The sequence below is a fragment of the Echeneis naucrates genome, chromosome 9 (assembly GCF_900963305.1).
Source record: "Echeneis naucrates chromosome 9, fEcheNa1.1, whole genome shotgun sequence".
NCBI classification, from domain to species: domain Eukaryota; kingdom Metazoa; phylum Chordata; class Actinopteri; order Carangiformes; family Echeneidae; genus Echeneis; species Echeneis naucrates.
This window is the reverse complement of record NC_042519.1, coordinates 12,961,547-12,974,471: the sequence shown is the minus strand read 5'-3', so window position 1 is coordinate 12,974,471 and position 12,925 is coordinate 12,961,547. Positions and strand designations below refer to the sequence as shown.

General features: G+C 39.1%; 1 protein-coding gene across 2 annotated transcripts; it reads left to right on the top strand.

Moving 5' to 3' along the window:
• The first annotated feature begins 391 nt into the window (after window positions 1–391).
• On the top strand, window positions 392–8,927 carry ndc80 (NDC80 kinetochore complex component). 2 transcript variants are annotated; one of them, XM_029511119.1, is made up of 17 exons: window positions 392–399; window positions 1,173–1,271; window positions 1,778–1,861; window positions 2,368–2,494; window positions 3,396–3,568; window positions 3,909–4,011; window positions 4,099–4,188; window positions 4,421–4,514; window positions 4,692–4,792; window positions 4,984–5,128; window positions 5,386–5,591; window positions 5,678–5,827; window positions 6,050–6,139; window positions 6,364–6,456; window positions 7,691–7,821; window positions 8,008–8,110; window positions 8,419–8,927. In XM_029511119.1, exons 2-17 carry the CDS (start codon window positions 1,180–1,182, stop codon window positions 8,545–8,547), a joined length of 1,911 nt encoding a protein of 636 aa, XP_029366979.1. In that variant the 5' UTR covers window positions 392–399; window positions 1,173–1,179; the 3' UTR covers window positions 8,548–8,927. The 2 variants fall into 2 exon arrangements, with proteins under 2 accessions (XP_029366979.1, XP_029366978.1); XM_029511118.1 differs by lacking the exon at window positions 392–399 and adding an exon at window positions 627–724.
• The last annotated feature ends 3,998 nt before the right edge of the window (window positions 8,928–12,925 follow it).

Below are 12,925 nucleotides of genomic sequence, written 5' to 3'. Positions count from 1 at the left end.
GCAATAAATTTTCTACTTCTCTTTGTCACTTGTCTGCTCAAGTGTTAATCTGATCTTTTCATTTTTGCAAATGAACAAAAGTGTAGGACCTGGATATTGTCAATATTTGACCATAATTTGTGTTTTGAAATTCTGCTGTTGTATTTGAAAATCAAATTATCTAATTCTGTTGTGTGCTCTTTAGAAAAGCAGGCTGGAAGCTTACGTAGATGTCACTTAGACTTATATTCATATATTGGCTGTATGTAGTAAACAAAACACTAAGATCATTTGCTACGAATCTGTCCAACTGAATCAGGATTTTTAAACAGTTAACATATTAGAAAATACAGCTTTTTTTTTTTTTACCCCAGAGGTCTGACCCAGCGTTTTAGATCTTCTATTTGTGCAACTCCCTTGGTAAGTACTCAACTTGTTTTCTCCCTCAAAGCTTTTTAGATAGAATTTAGATTTTTTTGTTGTAAATACGAGATCTACGCGCCGATTAGAAGTGTAATCTTGTACTTTGTTTATTTCTTCTTGTCTGTAATTTGTAATAACATTGGGTTTTAGATGTGGGAGGATTGGGACATTTTTGCGTTTCGTCTCTTTCTTGGGCCACGCGGCGCTCCGTACTCCTGTGACGTCACCGCTGTCTGATATTTGTACTTTGGCGGTTTTGCAGTATCGTCCGTTGTTCGTCTGGGTTACGATCTTTCGTCTTCTAACCTACAAAAATGGAGCGGTACGTCTCAAATTATCAAGTAAACCGCTTTAAAGAGTCACTACACATCGGGGAAAATAATAAGCCAATCTCGTTATTGGCCAGCTTTGATAGTTGTGGCAAATTCGCTTAAATATGAGCCAGTCGCCTAACAGCTAATGCTTGCTACGGCTACCAACGCTAAGAACTGCACGAGCTTCATAACAACTTCTTTTAGCTTTATATTTGGCTTTAGTTTGCTCATCTAACGACCACAATTAATACGATGATATTTCACCAAGTCAGTTGGATACATCAGTAAACCTTGTCGACTTCCGCCGTGTTTACTCTCAGGCATTTCAAAATGTTCAGGCGGCGGTGGGAAGTGCCGTGTATTTTCGGTTGTTGTGGTGCTTTGGGAAACTTAGCAATAACGTAAGCAAATGAAAGAAATGTCTGTTTCCTTTTCATTGTGATAACTTTTGTCCAGCGGGAGGATGAGTCGGGCGACAGGCGGCAGACCATCGGAGATGCCGATGCGAGTGCAGGACAGCAACAGAATGAGCAACGTGTATACAACCCCTCAGAGGTGGGTACACCGAAACCGAGAGCCCCAATTCATAGTTGCTAATTAATTTTCAGGTCAATTTATGATTCCATTTATAACCATAACGATAAGGTCATGGTTTGTATGACCCAATGTGAAACATGGTATTTCGCCCGGACTGCAGGTGTGTCTTGTCACTCTCCGTGTGTCAGCAAACACAAACAAAGGGCCAAAAGCTGCTGTGTGGTAGGGTGATCTATCAGGGTAAAGACACTGAGCTGTTTTTAGGAGACGTGACGAAGGCGATGATAAAAATAAATGTTGATTGTCTAAAAATGGAAACCAATTGTTTAAGTGAAATAAATGTATTATTTGCTCATGTATATTTATAATTGCTCTTTAACTAAACAAAAACGTGTTTTGTCCGATTATTCGATGGAATTTTCTGTAGAATACAAAATTACTGAAATACTGGACACCAACACCTCTAATTCAAATGTGCGTTGGCAAGTGAAACATGATTTGATCACGATGTTGTTTCTTTACAGTAAACAGCCTTCATTTGGAAAGCTCAATATACCCAAACCACAGTCTGTGACTTCAGAAAGGCGGACCAGCTTCTTTGGTGCTCGGTATGTGAATAATCTTATATAAATGTATAAAATTGTACTGCAATTTAAGAACTAATGAGACTACATGTACACTATGGGTGCCTTAATAAAGTAGTTGGAATACAGATTGGATTAGTATAATTACACTTGTAGTAAGAAGAAATAAGTAATGAACAGTGTTCTTTACCTGACAGTACAGTGGAAGAAAACTTTAAGGGTAAATAAATGTCGTCTGAATATGGCCCCATACAGAGAAATACTGTTTTTGTTTTGTTTTTTTTTATACCGCCTCAGCTGGCTTAGCCCAGAGTTGCTTAAAAATTAACAGAATAAATTTGGTCAAAGCTACTGAAATGTAAGGCAATTTTCTTACTCTGGGTAAAAATTATTATCTTAGATATGTGCTTTTCTTTTTTTTATCCCTACATTTCCATGTTGAAATTATGTAGATGCAGGCTAAATGAAGGAGTTTGTTTTTGTTGATTAACATTTCAGAATTTGATGGTATGCTTATATTTTACCTGCAGAACAAGTGGTGCCAGTATGCCTCGCAATAGCACCATGTCAGGGTTTGGTGGAACTGAGAAGATCAAAGATGCTAGACCTCTGCATGATAAATCTTATGTTCAGCAATGTATCCGACAGCTGCATGAGGTAAAAACATTTTCCTTCACTGTTCATGTAGTGTGTATACTAGGGGTAAATAAATAAAATCAGTTTTATTTTTTCCAAAATTCCTTTTTAATTTTTCCCATATATATATGCTCATATATGCTCTTTGGTTTTCCACCCGATTACTGACATCTCCATTGAAGTGCGTGATAGTCAACCTGTGTTGAGCTCAGTGAGTTAACTGGCACTCAGACAGCCGCTTCACTGGTGGGAGATGTGCATTATTAGTGACCCCCTCTGGAGAACTTTCCAGACAGATACATTCCTTTTCAGTCTTTAAAAAAAAAAAAAAAAAAAAAAAAAGACCGGGATCTCTCGTCTTGTCTAGTCTCTACTCTCTACAGAGGTCCAGTGTCTGGTCTGGTCTAGTCTCTGAGGATCCTTTTCACACCTATGGATTGAAGCAGAAATCATTATGAATCTAATCATTTTGAATGGAAAATCGATTTTGAATTGAATCGTAGCCCCAAAAATCGGAATTGACTCAAATTGTGAGATAGTAAAAGATTCCTGCCCCTAGTGTAAACAGATAAAATGGTTTTAACATTGCTATGCTAATATGTGCAACATGAACATCATGCCAATTTGCATCATTGCAGGAAGTATATGACAATTTCTATCTCTCTTGCTGTTTTACTATTATGAATAAGAAAACTAAATATTTAATGATTGGAATCCAAACAATAATTATTTTTCCACATAATGATAATCATGAAACAGCAATCGCCTATAACAATGTGGAGTGGATGCTGTAGATTTTTTGTTTATGGGCTGTATACTCAAAGGAGGTAATCTAAGCTTTAAAAAAAAACAAAAATATTTTAGGCAGTACAATCATGACCTTGGTCAATAAGGCTTAATATTCAATCTTATATCTTTGTAGTTCTTGACAGAGCAGGGTTACCCAGGCACTCTGTCAGCCAAGACTCTCCAGTCTCCCTCCACCAAGGAGTTTGTGAAGATGTTTGAATTCATCTACCGCCAACTAGACCCAACCTTTGAGATGCCAAACTCAAAAGTTGAGGAGGAGGTTCCAGCTATCCTAAAAGCCTTGAGGTGAAATGCTTTCACTATTAGGTTTCTGGTTCATTTACTATCACAACACTCTTAGCTGCTCCTTTGATCATAGAAAACACTTGGTATAGATGTAGTTTCATAGAACTGAAAGTAATAAAACATCTGTTGAAGGAAAAAATCTGAATGAATAAACACAGATATCGTAGAAAATTCCAATTAGAATGGAGAGAAAATCTTTTTGGGCGAGGACACTAAAAAAAATCACATTATAGGACGTCTGTACATGTGAGTAACTTGCATTTACTGTGACCCTTCATATTAAATACTCAAGTTTAACAAACATCACTCACTGTCTGTTTGATTCTCTCCCTGGTTTAAGGTATCCATTTGTTCTCTCCAAGTGTTCAATGTATTCTGTTGGAGCTCCCCATACCTGGCCACAGGCGCTGGGTGCTCTGATGTGGTTGATTGATAATGTCAAGGTGAGTAGTTATTCTATTTAAAAGGAATTACAGTGAATTCAAGACCTGTGTTTTACATTTCTGTGATCTTATTTTTCTGGGTGTCAGATCAACTGGAGTTTGAGTAAGCAGGAGCTGTTGTTTAGTGACTTCTGTGAGGATGGTGACAACATTGAGGAGGGGGCTGAATATAACAAGGTAGTCTGACTCTCTAAATTGCATCATGAGGCATAAATGGAATAAACCAGGCCTTTTCTCATTGATACAGTATATCACAATGCTATTGATTTGTTCTCTCTCTTTCTTAACTTGACTATGTCATCAGTGGAATTGAATGTAACGTAATGTTGTGGTTACCCTTGTTTTATGTGAATGTTTTTATTTTCTATGTGTTTGTTTATGTTTTGAATCTCTCTTTTCTCCTGTGCAGCTCTTCCTTGATTACACAGTTGAGACATACTCTAAATTCATGCAGGGTGATGACACATTTGAGGATGAGGATGAGGCATTCCTTACTAAACTAAGTATGCAAAACTCCTTTCTATCAAATTACTTTTTAATGAGTTTTTTTCTTTGTACATTTGAGCACACTGTTCAATGATAGTTAAATTTTTTTCTTTTGGTTTTCGATTTAAGATTTTCCAACAAATAAATTTAATTTGAAAATCAACAAGCAACATGTGTACTGTGTGTCTCCACAGAGAAGCTTTACAACGTTGACGAAGCCCTGCTGGCCTCAATGGAGGACAAGCACAGAATACTCAGTGATGAGGTTGACAGACTTGAGAAGGAGAACCAGACGGTCAGAGGCACTTTTATTTTATTCACATCCTCAGATAAGATAAAAAATATGGATGTAAATCTTTGCTTTGAAGGGATTATCAGAGGGGAGAAGCTCTTCAAACTTCAGCTCAAATATTTTCAGTCACTGGTCTGAAATACCTTCTGTGAGTAAAAACAAATCAAATAAATAACTTTCTTTGTCCTGGATAGGACCGGCTGATGACCAAGAGAATGGAAAAGGTTAAACTGCAGGCAGACCTCAAGAAACTCCAGAGTTATCGAAGCAGCCTGGAGTCCTTCAAAGCCAACCTGGAGAACAAAGCCTCAGAACTAAACGATGAGATGGAGACCTCTGGTAAACATTGGGGCTAAAGGGCTCCATCTAGCCATATTAGTTAGCCAGCTCTGTGCCACAATCCTGTGGACATCTGCTGATATCTGGACCTGAATATGTGCTTTCAATTTAACTCAATGGAATGACACATTTCCTTTTTATGGTCTTGCACAATCAGCACAAGCATAAGGGCTCAAGTGGTTAGGGTGTGGCTTTCAATCAGAACTAAAGATCAGGTGTGATTTCCTGCACATCATATTTTTTCTGTTGTTTTACAGTCAGTCATCTCGAGTCTCTAAAGCATGAGCGTGATGAACTGCAACGCCTCCTGCAGAACCAAAAGTTTACTCCTGCTGATGTAGAGAGAATCAACAGAGAGAAGAATGAACTTCAACAGACAATCGCCAGTCTCAGCAAGTCTCTCGAAGATGCTGAACAGCACAAGTGGAATGAAGAGATCGCTCTGGCCAAAGTTAAAGAGAAGGTACTTCATGTACATGTTATATGTAAGCAAAGTGGAGCAAGAAGATATAAATGGAAAATGTTTCATTTCTTTTTCCTCAATTCCAGGTGGAGTTGAAAGTAGCAGAGTATCATAAGCTGGCACGTAAACTGAAGCTGATACCACTGTCTGCAGAGAACGCCTGTGGTCATGACTTTGAGATCAGGCCCTTTGACTGTGGACCCAACAGCAATGTTCAGCATAAAGCACAAATACAGGTACTTGCAACTAGTGATCCAGTGGACACGGCTAGTCAAATCTACAAGAGCAGGCTTTTTTATTGCATTCACTACAAACAAGACTAGATTATTGGCAGCTATGTGTGGCTTTATCATACATTTCTTACAAGAGAACTCCTTTTTTTGGATATCTTTTGTTCATTATGTGAGGAAATGGTTTGTGGTTTGATGAGTACTTGTTATTTGTGCTATGTGGTGTAGATGCTCCTGAGAAAGCTGATCAGTGATGTGGAGGAGGACAACAGTCGATTAACCAACATGAACCTGAGTCTGGAGGAGTCTTGTGAGCAGGTAATAGAACTGTTAAACTGGTACATACCCTGTTGGCATTACACAACTCGTCTTGTAATCAGGGATGATGAAGTTGCTGTGGTTTGCATATGAAATGACTTTGATCCAATATGCGACAAAGGATTTTGTCTTTCTTATAAAAAAAAAAAAATAGATGTCAACAAGAAGCAAGTGATCTATTGCTAATGTGCTTTTTGTGTGTCTGGTAAATTTGTGTGGTGTAGCTGAATTCAAACATCTTTGAAAAGTCCAACGACCTGAAGCAGCTGAGAGAGCAGATTCGCAAGCTGGATGAACGGTTGGATTTTGACATGCAGGTACAGTCAATCTATTTACTGATGTATGCAAGCTTATAAAAAAGAGGCTGATTTGTTTTTAAAATAAGATTTTACTGCTTTGAACAGCAAAGATGGAACACTGTTGACCGCACCTGAGGAGGTGATAGGATGGTGGAAAGACTTTAGGGAACTTCTGAACCCCACTAATCCACCGTCTGTAAATTGAGACAGAGTTGGAAGATAATGGGGAATCGTCAGTTACACTGGGTGAAGTTGCTGAAGTAGTTAAACAACTCCACAGTCGCAAATCCCCAGGTGTTGATCAGATTCCCCCTGAAAAGCTCAAGGCTCTGGGGTTGTCTTGGTTGACACGCAATTTTCACCATTGCATGGAAATCAGGGATGGTGCCGAAGGGGTTTTAGACCATTGTGGTGGTCCCTCTCTTCAAGAAGGGACCACCTCTTGGTGTGTGCCAGTTACAGGGGCATCATACAGCCTCCCCGGAAAAGTCTACTCTAAGGTACGGGAAAGGAGCAACCGTCTGACTGTTGAATCCCACATTGAAGAGGAACAGTGCGGGGTTGCAGGTGGGTACCCTCCAGCTACCAGTGTTGTACCGCACTGTTGTCACGAAAAGGAAGCTTAGCCAGAAGGCAAAGCTCTTGTTCTACCAGTCAGTCTACATTCCTGCCCTCGCCTGTGGTCATGATGGGTCATGACCGAAAGAACAAGGTTGCGGACACAAGCGGCTGAAATTGGTTTTCTCCACAGGGTGATTGGGGTCTCCCTTAGAGATAGGGTGAGAACCTCAGTCATCCAGGAGGGATTCGGAGTAGAGCTGCTGCTCCTTTGTGTGGAAAGGAGCCGGTTGAAGTGGTTCGGACATCCTATAAGGATGCCACCACAGCATCTCCCTAGGGAGTTGTTCCTGCTACGCCCAACTGGGAGGAGACCTCAGGGCAGACCCAGGACCAGGTGGAGAGATTATATATCCACATTGGCCTAGGACCTCGGGATCCCCCAGTCATAGTTAGCTGAGTTTGCCCTTTGCTAAAGCTGTTACCCCCACGACCAGTTGAAGATGGATGGATGGAATAAGAATTAGCTTGGTGTAACTTTATCTAAACTCTTGTAGTATTTTTGTGGATGTGGGAACTCATTGTTTGTAAGATATGTAGCTTTAGTCTCTTTTAACATGTTTGGAGCACAAAAATGCAAACTTGCTGCATACATACAATAACTGTAATTTTCTGTATGTCTGTCTCTGTATAGGAGCTGGCCAGAGAAGAACAGGGATGGGCAGAAGAGATAGAGTCGGCGGAAAACCATCGTGAACTTTTGCAGAAAAAAGTAAATTATGGTTACGATGAAGCGGTGCAACAACTGAAGACAGCACAGCAGCAGTAAGTAACTATCAATCAGCAATATTCAAGCTGTCAGGATTTAATTATCATACTGATGTCACCCATGGTCACAACAAAACAAAGCATAGACAAATAGAGATAAACAATCTGTTTCATTGATTCACAAATGATTCAGTCCCTGCTCTTTGCTTCAAAATGAATGGTTTTTGGTTCTCTCTTCTCCAGGTACCACCTAGTGCTGCAGGAGACCAATGAGGAGAGGCGAACGGTAGCCAACAACCTGGCATCTGTGTTTACCACAGCTGCTAACCACTTGTCAATTACAGAGGTAAATGTCCTGCAGCACTGTACATTATTGGCAGAAGAATTAGTATGTAAATTTTAATGTGCAATCCCTCAAAACAGAAAGCATTAATTATACAATCAAGCAAAAAGACGTCTGTGCTATCAATTTAAGTGACTCAAGCTTTTTTTCCAGGATTTGATGGTGACAGATAATATTAAGCTTCTCACTGTGGTTTGAAAATGACTGAAGTGATTAATTCACAATGAACTTGAAAATCAAAAATAAGATAAACTTTGTGCTCCAATATATTAACATGCTCACTGTCGGCTGTTGTGGTTTGTCTTCTGCAGAAGTGCCTGGAAGATCTGCACAGCAGAGTGCAGCGTGTCTGCTCGAAGGCTGTTGAAGAGGATGCAGCTGCATTGCAAAAGATGCGGGAAACTGTGGAGAGCTTAAAGTCCAAGGCAAACAGTTTGTAAAAGGAGATGTGAGGTCTGGGGTTATTTCATGGAGTGTGTGGAATTTTCCCCCCATAATGCATTTTCTTTTTTTCATCTTTGATAGACAAATCTAATAACTCAAATCATCTGGTTTTTAGTTTATGTCCTTACTTAGTTTTGAACATTTATCAATTATAACTTTAAATATACAAAATAGTTGCATGTTTTGCTACCACAGATAATATTGTAAATACCCAGTGGTTGCACCCAGATGGTGGCTTTCAGACTTTCTATTTTCTTGTTTTCATGAATGTGTTAGTCATCCTCCATTACTTACTTTTGTTCTTTTTTGCTGTTATTGTTGTAGTTATTGATAAATATTCAAATGCAAAATTAAAACCTGTTTTAAAATCCTTCAATCTGTTTCAACTACACACCAGGGAGAGGGCCTTTTCATCTTTTATTGTGAAATTGTTTAAAGCCATATCAGAAACATCCTAAGCAAACTGCTTCACCAGTCCTTCCTCACTGATCATACTCTACCTTCTTAGATGGTTGTATGGAAACCACTAGAAGGCAGCACACACCACTGGCAACTTAGCACTTTTCTAATTGATGGTGGCTGAATGAAGATATATACAACTACTGTTAGGCTCTAATGTTTTCCGTGTTCAGGGGAGCTGGGCTGGAAAGACTGATGTTTGAAGAAAAAATACACTTTCTCAATCCTCCACAAAAACTATAAAATCTAGTGATTGTTTTTACAAAGCTCTTCTAAAAATAGAACAGAGAAAGGGAGCTAACAGGCACAGCCAAATAAATGCATTAAGCTGGTAAACTTTGTGTTTGTAGGTCTTAGTGTCTATAAAACTCTTTGCTCGTCAGACAACTAAATGTCATGATGTAGAGAAAATAACAATTTACAGCTGCAATTGTGCTGAAAAGTAATATACAGAGAGGGTGAGCTAGTTTCCCACAGCCAGGAGACGAGGAGCTGACAGCAACTCACAACTCCAGCATTGCCACCATTGGTGGAAACTCACCAAGAGAACATCTTAAAGTATAAAATAAGCCAAACACCTGAGGATGGCTTATTAAACATATCCAGCACACAGATGTGACACACATATTGTCTTGCTAACTGACCAGTTAGGGTCAGCTATCACAAACAGCGGAATAAACCACACAAAACTGTACAAACATACCAGCAAAGCTAACGTTGTCTAAACTTCCCAAAAGTCCACATTTCTTTATGTCCTTTAAGTCACTCAGGTCTATCCACCGTAGTTAAACTTCTTCAGCTGGCTCTCAACTGTAGGTATGCTGTGGATAACATTTCACTGTCACTTAAAATTTCTTGGTCCTTCTCTTCTTCTGACAATCCTAAATCTGTTGTACCACATGCACCACTTTTACCATCCCACCCACTGCCCCTTTCCCCTTTGTTTCATTCCTCTTGTCCGATGCACAAACATGAATATTGCCTGATTGGCACTAATGGCTCAGTGTGAGCCACTTTATTTGTCATTTGCAGAGCCAGAGCTGTGTAGGAGCGTAATTTATTTATCTTAAGTACAGACTAAGCAGACTGCTAGATGTCCATAAGATGATTGAATGATTTCTTTTGTATATTAGATTACAATCATTTAAACAACCTTTAATTTCAGCTGTTTATTCAAATGAGGCACTTCATTTTAGCCTAGGCTGAAATAACAGCATGAACAACCTCCAGTCTTGTCAGCTACTGAAAACATTTGTCCTGAGCTGCTTTTATTTATCTAATTCTGTTTTCCTCTGGGAACTCTTCTAAACTTCTGAACTGCTCATTAATGTGTCAAAATCAGCCCCAAGCTTTTTTTTCCCCTGGTTCAAACTGGTTCTATTTAAAAATGTTCATTAGCTGTCAACTTTTAGGTTATTTAAAGCTGTTCTGACCAAAGTAAGCACCGTTGGGTTGATTGCAGTGAGGATGGTTAACGTTGCTGAAGGTCAGTTAAAGATATGTCAAAGAGATTGACTTCACAACAGTAGAGTCAATACAATTTTACAGCACCAACATCTAATCAAATGTAGTCAGACGTTACATTTATACTGTGTATTGATAACATTTACTGATCATTTCAGAAATGGGTTTTGCTTCTTATGTGTTGTTATACCCGTCTTCTTATACGCTTCTTTCTGATTAACAAAGATATAATCAGTATATTTTCCCTTCATGTCTGTCTCATTCCTATTTTTAACAAGCACATTAGAGCATTTAAATTCCACATTTCAGCCAAAACCCATAAAACTGACTGGCTCATTAGCAAATGGAGCATTTTATTTTTGGAGTAAATGTCTTGTGCACTTCTGGCAGCTTTAATTGCAAATGATCTAGCTGAGGCAAAGTTGGCAGTGATGACATAAACAGGAAGTGGATTTTGCTCTCCACAGTGCTTTCTCTAGCCATGGTTATTGTACCTGTTTCCACTGAGCTCTGCAGGCTTGGTCTTCAGCATCTAAATATATAACCAGTTCCAATTCAGAGATTCTGTGGCTGGCTGTCTACAATTCAAGCCAGAATTTTTATTTGAAAAAGTTCAAAATCTCTACATGCTGATATATCAGTAAGGATCTAGTGTTTGGATATTCAGATATCAGAGACCCAAAGAAAATTTTTATAATTAAATGTTTGCACTCCGATTCAGCTGCTCTTGTTTGACACAGTGATGTGTTTGATAAATGAACTCACCAAAGTTTATCTTCCTCCAGTTTCATTTTTGTTCAAAATGGGTTTACTTAATGGCTTAAGACTAGCTGCTGAGAGAAGTACGTGTATTTGATATTACTACATTACTGTCCAGTGCTTTCTATCTGGACAAGGATTTGTCTCATACTCAAAGGTACTGTCAGAGAGATTTTACACAATAATGAAGGAGACATTTGCTTGTTTCTAAGCAACGTCATTGTTCAAAATGTGGCAAACGTTTGAAACACAGCTGTAGCTAACTCAAACTGATCAGAGTTTTGTGATTATTTTAAACCTTGTTCTTTTTTATTTGTATTGAAAAAAGCTGTGACAAAAAAGACTTAATGTTTTGGAAATTATGAGACATATTTCTAAGTGAAACCGGAAAGGTCCCGATTGAGAGACAGATGTTGTTTGAATTGATTTTCTACAGCATATACTGCGTGACCTGACAACAAAAATAAAGATTTGGCGATGCCCTGAGTGGAGAATAAGGCCATGTCCACTTTTTAGTTTTAATCTGATCTTCTCTGTCAACATTTTTTTGTCCTCTTCACTGGTGACTCGAGAGCAAGATGGACAGACATGTAGATAAAAATAAGGGGAAAGACCAGAGCACAGGTGGATTCACCATGGGGAGCACTGCCTCACATCCAGATCCATGACTGATCCAAATCGACCTTGGAGCCAACACCAGTCTGGCTTTACCACCATGGAGACTCAACTTGATCCCAAAATGGCTTTTCTTCTGATCCACCTGTAAGTAACCTGATGTTAATAAATGAAATGGTGGGTTTTTTTGTTTTTTGTTTTTTATGAGCTACCCTAATATCATTACAATCATTACGTAACTGTTCCCTATATTACCCATTTGTTGGCAGAATGATACTGTTAATTAGCTCGCTGCTATCATGATGGTTGTGGGTGGATTATTGTTTTTGGCTCTAGTGTTTATTATTCACGGTTTATTCACTTGTGTTTCTATGTGTGTGTTTAGTAGTGGTCCCTCTACTTGAAGAGGCAGAGGTGAAGCCTGAGATCTGAATGGTTCAAACCATTGACATTTAACACGGATGAAACAATCAACTGATCAATAAAATGTAATAATAATCAATCGGCAATGATTTATCTATCAAGTAAAAGGGAACTCTTGACGCTGACCACCACAGACCTGTGGTATGTCCACCAGTCAAGAATGTACTTTCTCTAAAGGTTGAAGTGTCTTCCTGGGATTTGGGTTGATGGCCAAACCTGAAAACTTAACATCATGTCAGTACAGTAAAGTTTGAGATGTTTTCACAGGGTGAACATTTGAAAACTGTCATTGCTACAAGCGTGAGAAAAAAGGTTTTTGGCAGATGTCATGAGGAGAGATGAGGTGATTGTGAGGGGCTCAGTGAAGAGAGAGAATGAAAATGTGATAACTTTCACCACTAGCAGAGCCAACCTTGGATACTCACACTGTGTGTGTGTGTGTGTGTGTGTGTGTGTGTGTGTGTGTGTGTGTGTGTGTGTGTGTGTGTGTGTGTGTGTGTGTGTGTGTGTGTGTGTTGTTTGGTCAGGCTGTGCAGGAAATGAAAGAGAAGAGCAATGCTGGTACCATGTGTTAACAGCCAGAAGGATTTCATTCAGCTAAACAAGACAGGCTCTGTCTGTTTACCACGTCACATATGGACAGGTGGCATCCAT

Bases quoted from the DNA above. Each gene is read 5' to 3' on its own strand.
- ndc80 (XM_029511118.1), top strand. The intron at 1,272-1,777 runs GTGGGTACACCG...GTTTCTTTACAG, and splicing joins GTGTATACAACCCCTCAGAG to TAAACAGCCTTCATTTGGAA. The intron at 4,515-4,691 runs GTATGCAAAACT...GTGTCTCCACAG, and splicing joins GGCATTCCTTACTAAACTAA to AGAAGCTTTACAACGTTGAC.